This window comes from Coturnix japonica, chromosome 11 (assembly GCF_054131305.1).
Source record: "Coturnix japonica strain WE chromosome 11, WE-NBRP24, whole genome shotgun sequence".
NCBI classification, from domain to species: domain Eukaryota; kingdom Metazoa; phylum Chordata; class Aves; order Galliformes; family Phasianidae; genus Coturnix; species Coturnix japonica.
The window spans coordinates 5369596-5383610 of record NC_140673.1 but is presented as its reverse complement, the minus strand read 5'-3'; the positions used below and the strand labels follow the sequence as shown (position 1 = coordinate 5383610).

The 14015-nt window shown below is 50.1% G+C and overlaps 2 protein-coding genes across 10 annotated transcripts in view; one reads left to right on the top strand and one right to left on the bottom strand.

The window, feature by feature from the left end:
- The window catches only part of ACBD6 (acyl-CoA binding domain containing 6), a 59220-nt gene extending 54293 nt beyond the window's left edge, over positions 1-4927 (bottom strand). For all 5 annotated transcript variants that reach the window (XM_015869782.3, XM_085512125.1, XM_032446197.2 and 2 more), the window contains exons 1-3: positions 4728-4927; positions 1000-1064; positions 305-401 (exon numbers count right to left, since the gene is read on the bottom strand). In XM_015869782.3, coding sequence (XP_015725268.2) covers positions 305-401; positions 1000-1064; positions 4728-4907 — 342 coding nt within the window. In that variant the 5' untranslated portion in view covers positions 4908-4927. The remainder of the gene's footprint in view (positions 1-304; positions 402-999; positions 1065-4727) is intronic.
- A 1118-nt stretch (positions 4928-6045) lies between these two features.
- The window catches only part of XPR1 (xenotropic and polytropic retrovirus receptor 1), a 68727-nt gene continuing 60757 nt past the window's right edge, over positions 6046-14015 (top strand). For 4 of the 5 annotated variants that reach the window (XR_014932971.1, XR_014932972.1, XM_015869702.3 and 1 more), the window contains exons 1-2: positions 6046-6184; positions 9097-9148. Coding sequence is in view for 3 of the 5 variants with exons in the window: in XM_015869702.3 (XP_015725188.1) it covers positions 6116-6184; positions 9097-9148 (121 nt within the window). In the remaining 2 variants the exon portion in view is untranslated. Of the gene's footprint in view, positions 6185-8756; positions 8838-9096; positions 9149-14015 lie in introns of those variants that run through there. The other variant, XM_085512121.1, reaches the window with a different exon arrangement.

Sequence of the window (14015 nt, the reverse complement as noted above, 5' to 3'; positions counted from 1 at the left end):
CGAGAAAAGGATAAGAAGTATCTTTACATGCTAAATACAGCATGAACCGATAAAAGCAAAATAAATTAGATGGCTATAGCCAAATCAACCCTGCACGTGTGCTCACTGGGATGAAGATAATTACAAATGAAAACGATGGTTCTTTTGTGCTTCGGCCTTAACAAAAGGGGAGCTTCAAAATGAAGTTAGAGCTTAATTTGCTCAGAATGAAGTCTCCCATGCAGCAATTAAGTTCTGCATGAAGCTGAACTGTTGGCTTCAGAAGGTGCAGGTGCTGATTTGTTTTCTGAACAGTGTTTCCTACCTGTGGGTTCCAGCTGGGGTCCAGTTTTTTCACTGTAGCAACGTACTCCTGCATAGCTTGATGGGGAGTGGTGTCTCCCAGGGCTTTCCAAGCTTCCCTAGGGCAGAGAGCAATGTATCAGTGAGCTGCTCTGAGACAGCACAGAGTGTTTTTATGGTGTCATCAGTGAACAAAGCAAGAAGATCCATCCATATGGTTTCAAGGGGTGTAAAGCCACCTCCCACCCAGTCTGAAGTGGTCAGCTTCTCAATGAAGCTATGAATGGCTCTTGCAGGTGCAGCACTTTGCTATGAGAACACCTTTCAGGGGGTCTAGATGTAGGTTGGAATGTGGTTTGTGATCCAACCTATATGCAGCTATCTTGGCTGTTTTTACAATGCTCTCATGGTATGCAGGCCAATTCTGGATGTAGAAGGTAAAGACAGGCTGGGCTTTCACATCTGCGTGAGGCAGAGTAAGCTGTTCAGGTTGAAAACTGACTTGATCCTGTCTGTCATTGCAGGCCTGCAATACCAGTAATGCCAGCATCCCCCTACTTGCAGAAAAAAAGCTATGCTTTTTGTGCAGACAATGCTATATGAAACAAAAGCATATTCAGTGGCAGCCTCTCAGATCTGATATCCTCACAGTGCGGTCTGTAACACAGCACAGAGTAGAACCAGGAGCCTCTAGGAGTTGCGAGGATTTCCTCTTACCATTTCTGCTTCCCCTCAAAATCGAAGAAGCTTGGCTTTGGAGTGTTACAGGTCCCAAATTTCACCTGAAAATGAAAATTCCTTCTGTTAGAATAAATCAAATAGAACTCATGAATGGTCTGTGAGGCATCCATCTGGATGCAAGGGAAGCACCAGCTGCCAATAAGCCAAGGCCTGAGACGATCAGTGTGATGGAAGGAGGCCACAGTGGCAGCACCAAGGCAGGGTTAGCAGATGGGTATTGCTGCAGCACAGAGTGTGATCCTGTACACAGTTTTGTGGCTCAACTCTTGTTCAGAAACACCAAAACCAACATGACACCCAAACTAACACAGATGGACAAGAAGTCTTTTATTTGGTGTGAAATGGACTTGGTGCCAGCAGGACTTCTGCAGACAGCTTTCCATAGGAAGACATCCTGATGTGATAAGTACAAAGCCGTTTCTTTCTCTGTGGGGTGCAGCTCAATTATCTCTGAGGTCCCTTCCAGGTGAAGCCATTGTATGATGCTGTGGTCTGAAGGAGGGCAGGGGCTGCTGGCAGAACATTCTGTTAGCCAAGCAAAACCCAACTGCCTTCACCCCTCTTGTTTAGAAATGAAATATGCCCCAACGTTCAGGCAGGTGAAGTGCTTAAGTCAACCTCACCTTAGCAGGGTGGGGATATTCTGCTGAGGAGAGAATCATGAATCAGGCTTTAAAGAGAGCGTGCCCACACTGAGAGATATTTATTAGTTACACTATGTTTTCATTTAAAGCGTGAGAGACTGTGACTGAAATTAATTCTCCGTGCATCCGAGTGCCTGTGAGTAAGCAGTCCATCCAAATTAGGATCCCAGCTGGCCTGTAAAACAACGCAATGCGTTTCATGGAGGGACAAGGGAAAGGATGAGCAGCAGCTCAGCCCTGTGAATCAATCACCACTCATTTGTACTGTAAACGTTTTCTCTTGTGCTCAGATATGGTCTGTACCATTTGTTTTATACAACATTGTGTGAGAGGAAAGTGCCTGCCTGGCAGTTCTTTGGTTCGACATGCAAGCAGGTCAGACAAAAGAAATCCCATCTTTTTTAATATGAATTGTTTCGATGATGATGGCAGCAAAACAAGAGAGCAGTTTCTTCTCTTTAGATTTGGCATTCAAAGGCTGTTCCAGCCCTGGAATGATTGTTAGTAGCATCAATAGTGATACAAATCAGGGAAGAGTAGTTACATTTCATCCATCAAGAAAGGGGAAAAAAGAAAGGGGTAAAAAGTGCTCCTGTGCCCTGCTTGCTATTTTGAGATGTATTGAAAAGCCTTGCAGTGGTTTTGCTGGAGAGAATAACATTCTTGGCTTCCATTGCTTTGCTGCAGGACTCCACAATGCGTCAGAAAGCAAATGGGAACTCGGCATCAGAGGAGACTGGATGCTGAGGATGGGGATTTTTACCTAAATATATCAATGTAAAAACCAGGCCTCCCCCTGGTTTAGAATGGTGTAGGACTTGGTCCTGCTGCTTCAGTGGAAGGCCTCAAATGCTGGTTTTCTCCCCAGCCAGCATAAAGATAAGAGCCTGGGTTAGTATAACAAGGCAGAGTTCCTCTTTCTGGATCCACACAATAATGACTGACGGTCTCCAGGGGCTGACTGGTCACTTGGTGCTTAGCTCTCCTCATTTACAGTTCATCAGCTGCATGAAAAGGAAAGTGCAGCCAGAATTAAATGCTTTCCTAGCATTGCTTCTCTGTGCAGCCACCGGCAGGTTTTACTCCCAAACCACTGAGAAGCAGCTCTGAATGGGAAGATACTACATTTGTGGCCAGCGTGGTGATTCAGAAGCTCTAGGAGAAACTTTCACTATTCATCACCTGATGACTGGAGGTGACAGCACTCAGAAGAGCCTCTGCATAGACGGATGCTCAGAGAGGTGCTCTGTTAAAATTGGTTGTCAGCAGTGCATAAGGGAATCTAAGGAAATATCATATAATGGTGCTGACCCTGCGGACTGGGGGCAGCAGGTCCTTGCTTTGCTCATAATAGCACTGCTAACACCGGCTCAGTTCCATCCTCACCTTGCAACTGCAGACTCGAGGCATGGACAGCACAAGTGATTTGCCTAAAGTCTGATGGGAAGCAGGAAAAGAAGCAGTGTTCCAGCCCAGCACCCTGCCAACCAGTCTGATCTTCCTCCTGCGCTGGGGCAGAGCCATAAACTCAGCACCATCAGCTGAAAAGCTCACTGGAGATGACAACTAAGCAATTCCCTCATTTTCAAGTCTCTGACACATAAACAAAATCAGAGAGAAAAGTAATAAAAGCCTGAAATGGCCTCCAATAAAAGGTAATAAAATTCCAGGAAAACGGTTCTATACCCAAACAGTTTGAAATAAATAATATACAGTATCTTAACGGAGAGCTCAGCTGTTACTGTCACCCCTTTTATGATGGTGCCGTGTCTTAAATCAAAGCCCTCGGTGACATAAAACACTAAACTGAGGAAAGACAAGGATGCCAAATCAAGGGCAGCGGACAGATCTGAGTCAGCACCTTCTGTGTGCTAGCAATACTACTGTCCACTGGAGTAATATATTAGCAGCCCATTATGCATACTGATACGGCTGCTATAATTAAATAGAGAAAACTTGCATTAAGCACCAGCGTTTTGATTTAGAGCACAGAATGATGCAGAACTCCAAGTTAGCAGAGCCTAACCCTGTGGTAGCTGTGCTAACAAACTCCTCCTCTCCCCTGCCAGCACTGCCTGCTCCAGCACTGTGTTACAGCCTTGGACAGCCAAAGGTATATGGAGACCCAAAGCAGGGGGTGCAGAGGCACTGATTGTGTGTTCTGGGATAAGAGGGGATGGAAGATCCCTGGTTCCTCACCTGGAGGGGACTGCAGACCTGTGCTGACTGTGGTACTTGCTGCCTTTCCTTGACTGGTATCGTAACTTGTGAAACAGCTTCTGGTTTCAGTAACTGTAGGACTTATAGAGCACCAGGAAACCCTCTGGAGTCTGCTGACAGCCAGTGACTGAGGGCTAAGTAATGCCTTCCCTTTGCCTCCTAGGACAGCTACTAAACACTTGTAGGAGGTGAGAAATAAGAGGTTATTTGAAACAGATCTGAGAATGCACATAAGCTGTAGAGGACACAACTTTCCATCTCCTTCTATAACATGGCCTTAGTGCTTATAAGTTCTCCTGCCACTTTCCCCCCCCACCCCTTCCTTTCTCTTACAAGGAAAAAAGAGCCAGAGACCTGTTGAAGCACCAGAAGACCCGAAGACAAAGCTCCCATGTGACCAGTCTGCTCTGAGACAACTAATGGCCCACAAAGCACAGCTCAGGAGCCAGCAGCTCAGGGGATAATTCAATACTGCATCAAAAAGATGGGAACGCTTTTAAGCAGCAGCAGCAGCAGGGCAGATAATAAGGGTGTTCCATGTGGAAGAAAAACATAACTTGGATTGATGGCAGGATCATAGAATGGTTTGGGTTGGAAGGGTGGGTGCTGCAGGCTGTGGATGGGCCCTGGGCAGCCTGGGCTGGTGGGGGCGGCCATCATATGGCAGGGATAGGGGCTGGATGGCAGGGATAGGGGCTGGGGGAGCTTTGGGGTCCCTCCAAGCTGGAAATACCCCACAACAGACCCAAGCACGAGGCAGGCACCAACCAGCTCAGCATCCCCCCACCCCGCAGGCTTTGGGCCTGTCCCTCAGCCCAGGCGCAGGGCCCGGCGCCTCACCTGCTTGTATCGGGCGTACAGGTAGAGCAGCTGCTCCTTGCTGGCGCCGTGCAGCAGTGCGGGCAGCCGTTCTGCCGCCTGCTCGAACAGCTCGGACAGCTGCCGCTCGGACGGATCCGGCCCCGCCGACCCCGAGCTCCCCTCACCGCCGCTCCCGGCCGCCAGCGGGGGCGACGCCATGGCGCCGGTCCGCCCGCTCCGCCGTCCCCCTGCGCGCCTCGGTACGTTCCCGAGCCGTCCGGAGAGAGCCGAGAGCTGTGTCCGGGAGTTCCGGGGGACGCATGGTCCTACCCCCGTCCTGCGGGGAGCGGCCGCTGGGCGGCACTGTCAAACCGGCTGCGGGCCCTGCGTGAGCGGCCTCCTCCGGGCTGTCCCCCCTCCCCATACCCAGGAGCACAGTCCGGCCGCCTCTCACCGCAGCCTCCTTTCTAGCAGAGCTGGGGTCTGCCCCGAGCTGCTCTTCTCCACCCTGCCCCATCCCATCAGCTGCTCGCCATCAGCACCGTGCCCCCAGACCCAGCACTGTGCCCTTCTCCAACCCCCTCTGCTGTGTGCTGACCCCAGCCACGACCGGGATGTCTGCCGCTCAGGCTTTTCCCTATGAAAAGCTTTTTCCTTCCGAAGGCTCCTCCCCAGCAATCCCCAGCACCATCTATACATATTCTCATCAAGAAACAAGTGCTATTTAAAAGCCATTCTATACGCTCCCAAGAAAGCAAGTGCCAGACTGCGCTGGCGGGGAGCCCGCTGCCAGCTTCTCCCTGCTCCAGTTAAGAAAGCACATAAGGCCCGTTCCTGTGCGGGTATCACACCAAGGGGCAAATGGTCCCATTGCGTGGACCCAAAGCCTGCAGTCCCGCAGCCTGTTTGCAGGGGGGTGGATTTCTGGGCTCCTGAAGAACACACGGTTCTACCGGGCCCAGCAGCGATAACACGGCACCTCACGGCCCCGTCGAGGCCACGCCCCCATGCACAAGCCACACCCATTCACAAGCCACACCCATTCATAAAACCACGCCCCATTCATAAGCCACGCCCATTCACAGGACAAGCCCATTCATAAACCACGCCCCCCGGTGGCGGTGGGCGGCGGCGGATGTTTCCGTAGCGACGCGGCGCTGCCGGTTGGCTGTTGGCTGTGCGCTGTGTGGCGGCGGCGGGCCGGGGAAGATGGCGGCGGCCGAAGAGGCGGCGGCGGAGGCGGCTGCGGGGCGGCGCTGAGGAGGCCCCGAGGCGGGCCGAGGAGCGGCGGGGCCGGCCGGGCGGGGGCCCATGTGCGGCGGCGGAGCCCCCCCCCCCCCTGCCCCGCAGTACCGGCGGCGGCCCGTTGTGAGGCCAGGCGCCGCTAGCAGCGGCTCGGCGGGCGCGGCCCCGGGCCCGGCGGCAGGATGAAGTTCGCCGAGCACCTCGCGGCGCACATCACCCCGGAATGGCGGAAGCAGTACATCCAGTACGAGGTGAGACCGCGCACACGGAGCCGGGCGGCGGAGCGAGCTCTTAGTCCCGGAGCTGCGGGCACAGCCGCCGAGCCCGGCCCCGTTAGCAGCGCTGCGGGCTCCTCGGGTGCTGTGCGGGTTATCCTGCCCCGTAACCCATCCGATATAAGGAGGATAACCCGCTGTCTGTAACCCGCTGTCTGTAACCCGCTGTCTGTAACCCGCTGTGTGCCGGGCTGCGCTGTGCCTTTGCGAGCAGCGATTTGCACCTTGCCCAAAGCGAAGGCTCGGGCTGGGGGCCCAGCTCGGTGCTGACACACTCGGTTTGTGCGTGCAGATCTTGCAGGTTTATATTGCGGGAGGTTGATCCCTTGACTTGTTAACTACACGGTGTTACTGTGTCTGCGTCCCTTTCTCCACCTGCGTTTAAAATAAAGGCGGATTGGAGCACAAACTAACTTAGAGTCCTGTCTGGGCTTCATGCTTCTCGGAGATACAAAATAACCCCTCCCGCCTTCCTTGTTTGCTCCTAAGTTGTCAAACTCTTTGTTACAGCCTTGCCCTGCATATTGCAGCCGTGCAGCGGGCTGCATTCATTATTCAGGACCCCGTGGTGGTGCAGACAGGAGCAGGGGGGAGGCGTGCAGCCCTCCTTTGTGCCTGCAAACACCACCTTGTTGCTCAGCCAAGGGGAAACATGGAGCTGCTTTCGTTACTTGCATGTGGCTTTTCTTGCTGTGGTGGTGTCTTTTCGTTTTGACACTTGATATCTGCTGAATTAAAGCGGGAATGGAGCACGGTTTGAGCAGGACAGGCCTCCTCCTGTGGGTCTTGTGATCCCAAATGAGAAAAGATCAGCCCCGTTTCCAGGCATTACCATGTCGAGGGCTGGGAGGTGGCACAGACGCTGCCTCCAGGTCAATGTGTGTCACAGAGCTCCCATGCAACCCTCATATTTTCCCACCCTGATGAGTGTGGTTATTTCCTTGGCACAGCAGCTGCTTGACCCTGGTTTGCAATGTGTCTGAGCCCCCACCGGTGAGCAGCCCTGCCCTGTTGTACTAAGATACCTATAGCTTCGATTTCTTAGATCAAAGAGGCCATTGCTGCCTGTGTGCTTTATAAGAGCTAGCAATGGGCACGTGAAAAGGCAGAGCGATGATGTATGCTGTTCTGTTTCATTCAGCTTCTGGCTAAGACATTGGCTGTGGCTGAGTGAATGCAGCATGGAGTTTTACAAAGCCTTGGTTGCCTCATTCTGCCTCTGGAATGGAAAGCCAGAAGGAAAAGAGTGCTGGGCCTCTGTTGGTTCACTAATTGCAATGTGGATTTGCTGTTGTGTGCATCCCTGGAGCTCCTACAGAAGGAGGGGAGCATGGCTCAGCCCGCTCGTGTGTCAGTGTGACGGAGGCCTGCTTTTACACTTGGCAGATGGCAATTCTCTGCTGGTTTCTCCGGCCTGAATTTGTTTATCCGAGTGCAGAAGGCTCTTTATTACACTCTTAATTTGGCATTTGGTCTTTTTTCACATGTTTTCCCATCTATTTGACTTCCCTCCTCTCCAAAGGGGACCTTTGGGCTCTGCCCGCTTCAGCCTTTGGACAGGGGCAGGAGGTTGGGAAGTTCTTAAAGCCAGTTTAGCCCATGATAAAATGTACAGGTAGGTGAGGGTGATGGGCAGGGTGAGAAAGGGGAAGACGTTCTGCTTTGGTGGTTTCTTTTGGCCACTTGATGCATGGCACGGGATCACGTGCCGCCAGCTGGTGAGTCATGGGGGGGGAAGGGGACAGAGCAGCCACGGTCAGCTGGAATGTAGGAGGGGGTTGTGTCACCGGGATGGGGATCATCCAGCAGTGTCTTAACTGGGAAAACAATTCTGCAAGTGACCTTTGTTGAGACCTCTGGAATGAGACCTTTGGGAGATGCCTGAGCCGCCTGTTTGCTGGCCGCCTGTGACACCTTGCGATAAACAGCCGTGTCCTTTAGACCTTCTGTTTGCTTAGCAGCGTGTTACAACAGCGCTGAGCTGCTCCTTGCTGAGCTGGTGATTTTCCCCGCGAGGGCATCAGAGTGGAGATTGTTCGGGCTGTGCTGACCCAGGGGGGGCTGTGGTGTGCAGTGTGGGGCTGTGGGATTTGGGGCTTTGGGATGTGTTGGCTGATGGGCAGCAGGACTGAAGGACCCCAGCGACTCACCTGCATTAGATTTCTGTAGGTTCACAAGACAGGAAATGAGCTCTAATTCTCCCAGCAGGTGTGTGTGAAGCCTGCTCATGTTCTTTGTGCATGTAAGGATGCTTGCCTTCATTGAGTGATGTGTGTAATAAGTGAATAACTGCAGGCCAGATGGGTCTTGCCCCTTTGCTTTTTGTTCCCAAACTGGTTCAGGTTACTCCATCAACCTCCAAACCCCATCTCGGGTTGTTTGATGCTGTGTTGCCCTTGAGATCCCTCCTTGGGAGAAGGCAATCACTCGTGTTTCCTAATCTTGTCCGTCACCCTGTCTTCAGCTTTTAGAATACGTGTGTGTTCCTGTACTACTGTATAACAGTGATAGATCCCCGAGGCTGCTTTATCTCTGTTTGCCTTGACAAGCTCCTTTCTATGTCACACCACAGGTTTTCTAAGAAACCTCGAGCATCCTACCAACCAGGACATGTTTTATTTCTGAAAGGGTATGTTTTAAAATACACTTGGAATAACTGGATTAGTAACATAACCAGCTTTAGATGGAGCAGTCAATAAATGAGAACATGTGTCTCTTTTGCTAGCAGAATTACGTGTAATAGCATTACCAACACGTCCCGTAGCTTTGTGTGTCAATCTGGAGGGATGAAAGGACTTGAATTGCTTTTGTTTTCAAAGAAGCATATCACAACATAATGTTTTATTATATTCTGACTGCTTTCTTTGTTCTGCCCCTCTCCCCTCCAGGCTTTGAAAGAGATGCTGTATGCAGCCGTGGACCAGGCCCCTTCTATAGAAGGTAAGCATGTGGTCACTGAGAATTGTGTTTTTCTTGGCTTTGGATACTTGGATGTGCAGTAGTGTTACATTTCTGTCCTTGGTCCTCCTAAATTGGTTGGCTCAATACACTGATGGGCAAACACTCGGCCTTCCGCAGCCCGCGTGCTATTTTGGATTGTTAGAACTCTTTGTCCTCAGTCATCAGCACAGTAAATGGCTTTGTATAGCCTGGGACTTCAGCAGCTGGATTCCTCTTGCTTATAAGGACATTCACTGGTGGAAGTACTACTTCATCACCAGAGAATAGCCCCTTGTTTTCCTATGGCAGCCCTGGGAGATGGCTGTGCTGGAGAGTCACCGGTTGGTGAGCAGTGATGTGAGGGTCTCATCCTTTTGTCCTGGGTGCTCCCCGAGTGCTGTGCCGCCTCTTGGATGCTGCTATTGAGTATATTTGCTTGTTTTCATATGTTTATTGCCACCGCATTCTCTAGGTAGGTTATTTTAGCACAGCATTTGCTTTTAAGCTTGCTGCATTTTCATAGTCTTAAGTGCTGCATGCAAAAGTTCTCAATAGAACCTGTATCTTTCTCCTTCCTTTAGTTGTCTTTGAAGTACTGAATAGTTTTTGCCTTGATCTTGCTTTGGTCCCATTGTGTGGGACCATAATTTCAACCTCCACGCTTCTAGCAGTTTGATTGCAGAGCAATGTTAGTGTCACTGATCTGAGTGCAGCTCTTAGATTCTTCCTTATGTGCGCAGAGCAGAATAAGTGCTGCTTCCAGTGCAGTCTGTTGGCTGGCGTCAGTAATGCCAGCCATCATTAATGCTAGTTCATTAACAATTCACAACCCACTTCTCCAAACTATGGGTCCTAGAAGTGCATTTCTATAGGCAAGTGACCACGCTCCTGCTGTCACCTAAAGTGGGTGGGCTGCTTGGAAATGGAGTCAAGCTTGGAGGCAGTATGCTGGTAAAAGAGGAAAGTCCTGTTGTTTAGAGGTGCAAAAACTGCTTTTAAACCCCCACAGACCTTGAGGATCCCTCTCCTAAAAAGAAGTTTTCTGTCTAATAGGAACCAAGGTGTTTCATATAGGCTGCACAGATGATCTTTATTAACTTATCTTTAGAAATGATTGGCTGGTTTGGTTGAGAAAACGTGTTTCCTTTGTCTTACCATCAAGGTGTGACTTAAGGTTTGTCTTATAATGGATGGGGCTGCAGATCCTTTGCCTTTTAGCTCCTCTGTTCTGTGTTGTGGAGGTGTAAGGAAGGCACTGTGAGAAGCTGACTATAAAACACCTTAGTGGTGGTCTGCATTTTGGCTTCTTCTTTTTCACTGCCATGCTCATACTGATGCTCTGCGTGTCCTGTAATGTTTATGTGTTAGGAAAGGAAGAGAAAGTGATGAATAAAATGGTATCATATAATATTAATGCTGTTCTTTTGAATGTTGAAAGAGCGTAAACTTGTGTTTCTGCCTCCTTTGATGCCTTCAGAACCTCATCAAAAAGGGAAGTAATGACTTAACGCTGCGCTAGCTACAAAAAGCATCGTCTGCTAGTTATTATGAGAGCAAGGCTCTTCCTCTGTGTTGCAGAGAACAAAGCGATGCAAACTGTTTGGAACCGCTCAGATTTGTCACTATATTGCCCAAACTGCCTTTGAGAAGAGAGCAGCTGTGCTAAACGCCTGCACTGTTTGTTAGTTCGGTGCTATGTGAGCGTGCGCTGGATTTCTTTTTTCATTCAAGTTTGTTTCCAGCGTGTTATTTCCCTCCTGCTTTGTTTTGGTTTTAAGTTTCCTCTGCTGTGAATCTGTTTTGCTCATTTTCTGGCTCTCTGAAAATGCGTGCTTGGCTTGGAGCTTAGCACAGGAGCACCAGGAGGTTGCTTTAAGCCCCATCTTCCCAGGGTGTGGCTGGTGTAAATCTCATTTTAGGCTGGTTTAACTAGAAGCCATTTGATGTAGGTGATGCCAGGTGTCGTAGCCACGTTCAGCTGGGCTTTGGTTTTCCTTGCACATACGCTGGAGCTGATCTTCAGCTAGTAGCTGGGCTGTGAAATAAAGAGAGGTCTGTCTCCGTTTGTGATACTTCTATTCATGAGCTATTGCTTCCTATGTGCAGAGGTACGTTGGAAGCATTTGGAAACTGTTTTAATGAAGCGCTGCCTGGTGAAGGCTTGTTGCAGGGCAAGGAATGGGTGAGCCACCCACTGCCTCTGGGCTCCTGTTAAGGAATCTCCTGCTTATGGTTGGCACATGGGTAAACAAAGCTGGCTTCAAAATGACTCATAAGCTGTGCAAATGCTGCTGCTGCTGCTATTAGAGAGGGAAAAGTGTTGCTGGGATGATGATCGTGGATGTAAGTTGTGGGGTCACCTACCAGCGTGGTTACCTGCTCTGCTGGTGATCATAGAGTCTTCAGAGCTGGAAGGGACCTCTGATGTGTTGGCATCTCCCTGAGCTCCTCAGGGTTCAGCTCTTTGCAGCCATAATGGAGATGGAAGCCTGCCTGTGAATTATTCATCCTGATTACGCGCTCCAATGGACAGGGTCCACTCTGAATATTATTGCCTGGAATATTTGTCTTTCAGATATTGAAAATTAACCTCCCTTTAAGACTTGTGTAAACAGATCTCGGTGTTGTCACGTTAAGTGGCACAAAAACATCCTGCAGTATCCTCCTATTATGGAGGTGACTTATTCCACTTGACCCCCATCTGCATTCCAGTGGTAGGCTGGAATAGGGATTAGGCCAAGTGAGGAGTAGGAATGCTTCAAGATTGAACTCAAAACCAACATTAATAGGTGACTTTCAATACAGCTCGATTGACAGGGGGAAAGCTTTAGCAGCAGTGTAAAGCTGGAAGGTGGACAGCCAGCTGTGCTCACAGTGCAGCAGAACATCAAGCAGTGCTTTGGGTGTAGCATAGAACAACATTATGTGTGTGTGTGTGTGTATAGGAGGTCAGAATTGATTGCAGGAAAGGTTGCAGCAGGAGGAATAACAGCAAGATTTATGGTGTGCATAGGAGGCGCCCTCAGGGTTTGTAGCCATTGCATTTGAAATAGGTGACGAGGCTTTGGGATGATGAGGCTGTGGCTATTTGGTGAATAATGCCAAGTTAATTAAACTCGATGGGTTTCTGTCTCTTTAAAAATGCAGGCTGTGAGCAAGCTCTCCCTGCAAGGAAATCTCCTTCTCCTGCATCAGAATCACTTGTAAGATGCTTCAGAACGATGGTCAGGGCCTGCCAGGAGTTTCTGCATCTCTGTGATGCCATGTAGGAGGAGCAGGGGCTGCCAGCACAGCTGCTCTGCTTTGTTACCTGGGCTGAAGAATGCTTAGAGGTCCGTAGAGCTGTGTAGGTTCAGCTGCAAGCTGCAGAGAATGCTGTGAGAATGCACCGATCTGCTGGCATGCATGGTGCTGTGTGCAGGAGCATGAGGAGCAGCACAGCCCTGCCTGCAGCTCCAGCCCTGGGCTGCGCGCTGCCCTTGCTGCGGAGGAGAGAGCCTTGTTTATCTCCTAGGAGATGGAAAAGCAATTTCTACTTCCTGATGAGAAGCTGACAGGCTATTTGACATAACAAGAGAGGCAGCCGGTGTGACTGGGAAGAGGGAAATTGCATGCCGTAACATACTGATAGAAATGCAATTTATTTTGCATGTGCTATATAGCTTCAGGCAGGCATTTTGGAGGGGTGAGAATTCTGCACGTGCTGGGACGCCGGTTCTAAATAGCAACAAGAGGTGAATTTGGCTTCCAGACTGTGTGTGTAATCTCGGTCTTATTGTTCCTGCTGTTGATTAACGTGCTTTTATAAACACTCCCAATGTGATTAGCATGTCTTTAATAAACACTCCCAAGGTGTCTGTAGGGAGTGAGGGAACCTGGAGCTCTCTGGTGAGCCGAGTGAGAGTGAGCTGTGACCTCAAGACCCTGATGTGTGGCCAGGATGGCTGTCCTGGTGCCACGCTGCCCATCCATGTCCCTGTGCTGAGCTCAGGTGTAGGAGTGACTCACAGGCAAGGCAGCTGAGTGGGGTAATAATGAGCAAGACAAAGGTTTCATTTCCCCCCTCCCAGTCACAGGATAATGCGTTTCTCTGTTAGCAGCTGGGTCAGGGCTTGGTTCTGCTCTGACCTTGGTGAGCACAGGTGCAAGGAAATGTTTCTTGCAGGTTGTGTGTCTTTTTAAAGCCTTTAAGAGGCTGTAATTAATGGAGTTGCCTAGAGACAGGAAGGAGAAAGGGGAACCTTCCCAGGGAGGATAAAGAAGGAGCACCTTTGGGCTGAGCTGGGTTAGTGTTGGTGCTCACAAATGATAGCCCTCTTTATAGAGGCTTCATCTCCAGCTTTCAGATGCTGCATGCTCTTAACATGCAACATTCACTTGTAGTATAGCTCTGTAGGGGTGCTGGTATGATCTGTTCATTAAAACTTCATGTTTCAGAGGGTAGGCTGCTAAAATATGGATCCAGAACACAATCTCCTTGTCAAGCAGTCAGAGGAAGAAAGCAATGCAGGATAGCAAGCTTGAAGCATTTGCCACACCTGATCAGATGCATCCGCTGTAATAATCCTGGTTGCAGGACAACTGCTCTTTCTGGTGAGCACATCACACCATGCAAAAATACCCCATATCAGGTGTGAGTTAGAGCAATGCATTAGCAGCAGGGAGCCTGCCACAGCTTTCATACCCTTCTTTTCAGCAGATGTCACCTTGGTGAAGCCCCAGAAGGCGTGAAGCAGCAGGATGGATGGCGAGGGGTCCTGCGTCCCTCTGCCTGTGTGCAGCTGTCTGCGCCTGAGCCATGCTGTGAGCAGAGCTTGCCAGAGTGCTTTAAGGTCTGCTTTATGTCCACGTACAGCCCCATTTCTCT